The following is a 2,305-nucleotide window of genomic DNA, read 5'->3' on the forward strand; positions in this document are numbered from 1 at the left end:
GTCTGCCGCCTGCACCGGGGGAGGGAGAGGGACAGCACTGTCAAGCTCCCGGCACTGCGGGGCCACCGGCGCGGCCCCGGCCCTCCCGGGAGCGGAGGCCAGCCAGGAACCTCGAGGCATAGAGCCCGTCTGCCTCCGGGCTCGATTTACTCCGCAGGCCCGCGTGTAGGGAGACTGGACTGGGGCCGTTTGTTTTGTTGTGCACCGCTGGGGCGCCTGGAGGGAACTCGCCCGCCACCCACCTGCACGCTCGGATATTGTGGCTTCGCCAACAATAAAGACCGTTTCTTTCTCGGGATAACGGGGGCAGGACGTGTGTGTAACTGACTCGGCCCTGCCCCGGCAGCAGGGTCACTGGGATCCGCGAACGCACGAACTGGCTGTGCACCGCCAGCGCGGCGTCCCTGGGCGGGTCGGTCTGATCCAGTTCTCCCAGGCCCTGCTTGGAACCCCTTTCCTGGGTGCCAGGGCTTCGCAGTTCACCGGTTGGATCGAAAAAAGGGCTTGGATAAAAATGGGACTGGAGTGGGGACTCGAAGCAGGAGGGGGCCGCCAGCCCTCTGGGATAGTCGGAAATCCGAGAGAGGGAAGGGAGGGGAGTGGACTAGAATGGGGGAGGCCCGGGTGTGTGTGTGTGTGGCGGGGGGCAGGTGAGGGGGACACAAGTGAGTGCCGGAGATGAAACAAAACACAGAACGATTTGGAGGGACTCAGAGATGCAGATGGAGATGGAAGAGAAGCCAAGGCGTGGAAGAGACGGGAAAGCAACAGCCCGAAAGGCGTCCAGGAGGAGATAAAATCCGTTAGGGAGGGGGAGGCGCAGCCCCGGGGAGTTGGTAGGGGGTTGCGCGGGTAAGTGGGGAGAGCTAGGCTGCCGCGCGGGGCGGGGCAGGTGCAAGGTGGGCCGGGCCGGGCCTCTCTCACCGCCACTTGGTCCTCCGGTTTTGGAACCAGGTCTTGACCTGCGCGTCCGTCATTTTGAGGGACTTGGCGAGCGCCGCCCTCTCGGCCGAGGCCAGGTACTTCTGGCGATGGAAGCGCTTTTCCAGCTCGCAGATCTGCACCCGGGAAAAGGACGTCCGAGGCTTCTTGCGCTTGGGCGGCGTCCGGTTCTGGTAGGGGTGGCCGATGCGCCGTGTCACCGTGAAGGGCGTGAGCGCGGCCGCCGCTGCGGAGACACACGAGGCCCCCTGAAGCCCAGCCTGGCTCGGCCACCGTTAGGCCTCATGTAGACCGGTGGAGCCCCGTGGAACAGAGTACTCCTGTGTTTTGCTGGTCCCACGCGTCCCCAGCAGCACCAAACCAGTCGGGAGACGCCCCCGCCCCCTTCCTCCTTCCCCAGGATGCCGATTTATTTTCCCCGCAACTCTCGGATTCCCCTCCCCTCCGAGGCGGCCTGGGGCCCTGGACACTGAGGCCTCCGCCGCGCTTGGCCTCTGGAATCGTTTCTGGGAGTGGAGCGCATAGGGCGCGGCGCCTCTGGCCCCGAGAGGGCCGAGGCCTGGCGCCTGTTCACCCGTTCTGCTCACCTGTGAAGCGGTCTTTCACAAAGCGGTGGCTGCTCTCCATCCAGGGGAAATTGAGACCACCCAGGCTGGAGACCGTGGGCACGGAGGGCATGGCGGGCAGCGCGCTTGGCAGAGGCGGCGGCACGGCCCCGGGCAGCGGCCTGTGCGCTGGCACCCGGATCACGCCGGCGGGCGCTAGGCTCAGGTTGACACTGTAAGATCCCGCGTCCTCGAACGGAGCGCCTAGGCCGGCAAAAGAGGCGGGCAGAGACGGGTACGTGGCTCCCGGACGGCCCCCGGGGGGCCCTCCCAGGTAGCTGGCGCCGTCGGGGCCCCGAGGGGCAGGTGCGCTGTCCTGGTCCGGGCTATTGAGGATCTGGTCGATGCCGAAACTGATGGGCTCGTGCGGGTGCGGGGTCTGCGCGCTGGCGGGCGCCTCCATCCTGGGCGGGCGGAAGGGCTGGGCTGGGCTGGGCGGGGAGGCGGCTGGATCCCCGTTACCGCGCGGCCATGGAGCGCCCGGCGCCTCTCGTCGCACTGAAACTTTGCCAAGAGTGCGCGGGCCCGACAGGCTCTGTGTCATCTTTCTTGAACCGAACCTGGAGTTTCCGCTGCTAATTCCTCTCCCGCCGCAGCCATTGGCTGCGATCAACAAGCCTCTCTTCTCTCATTGGCTCCCGGCTTTCAATAAAGGCCTAATTCATGGAAATAGGAGCTTAGGGACTGTTCCAAGGTGACATCATTTTAACAAACGAACAATAGGTCAAATTTATTAGCCGGGATAATGGGCGGCGGAT

At 65.3% G+C, this 2,305-nt stretch overlaps 1 protein-coding gene across 1 annotated transcript; it reads right to left on the reverse strand.

The window, feature by feature from the left end:
• Window positions 1-40: 40 nt before the first annotated feature.
• Tlx3 (T cell leukemia homeobox 3) lies at window positions 41-2,003 on the reverse strand. The gene is made up of 3 exons (XM_015492554.1): window positions 1,530-2,003; window positions 925-1,168; window positions 41-560 (listed from the first exon to the last, which is right to left on the reverse strand). The coding sequence occupies exons 1-3, from the start codon at window positions 1,948-1,950 to the stop codon at window positions 41-43; spliced, it is 1,185 nt and encodes a 394-aa protein (XP_015348040.1). The 5' UTR covers window positions 1,951-2,003.
• Between the last annotated feature and the right edge of the window lie 302 nt (window positions 2,004-2,305).

This window comes from Marmota marmota, unplaced genomic scaffold (assembly GCF_001458135.2).
Source record: "Marmota marmota marmota unplaced genomic scaffold, marMar, whole genome shotgun sequence".
In the NCBI taxonomy this organism is placed as follows: domain Eukaryota; kingdom Metazoa; phylum Chordata; class Mammalia; order Rodentia; family Sciuridae; genus Marmota; species Marmota marmota.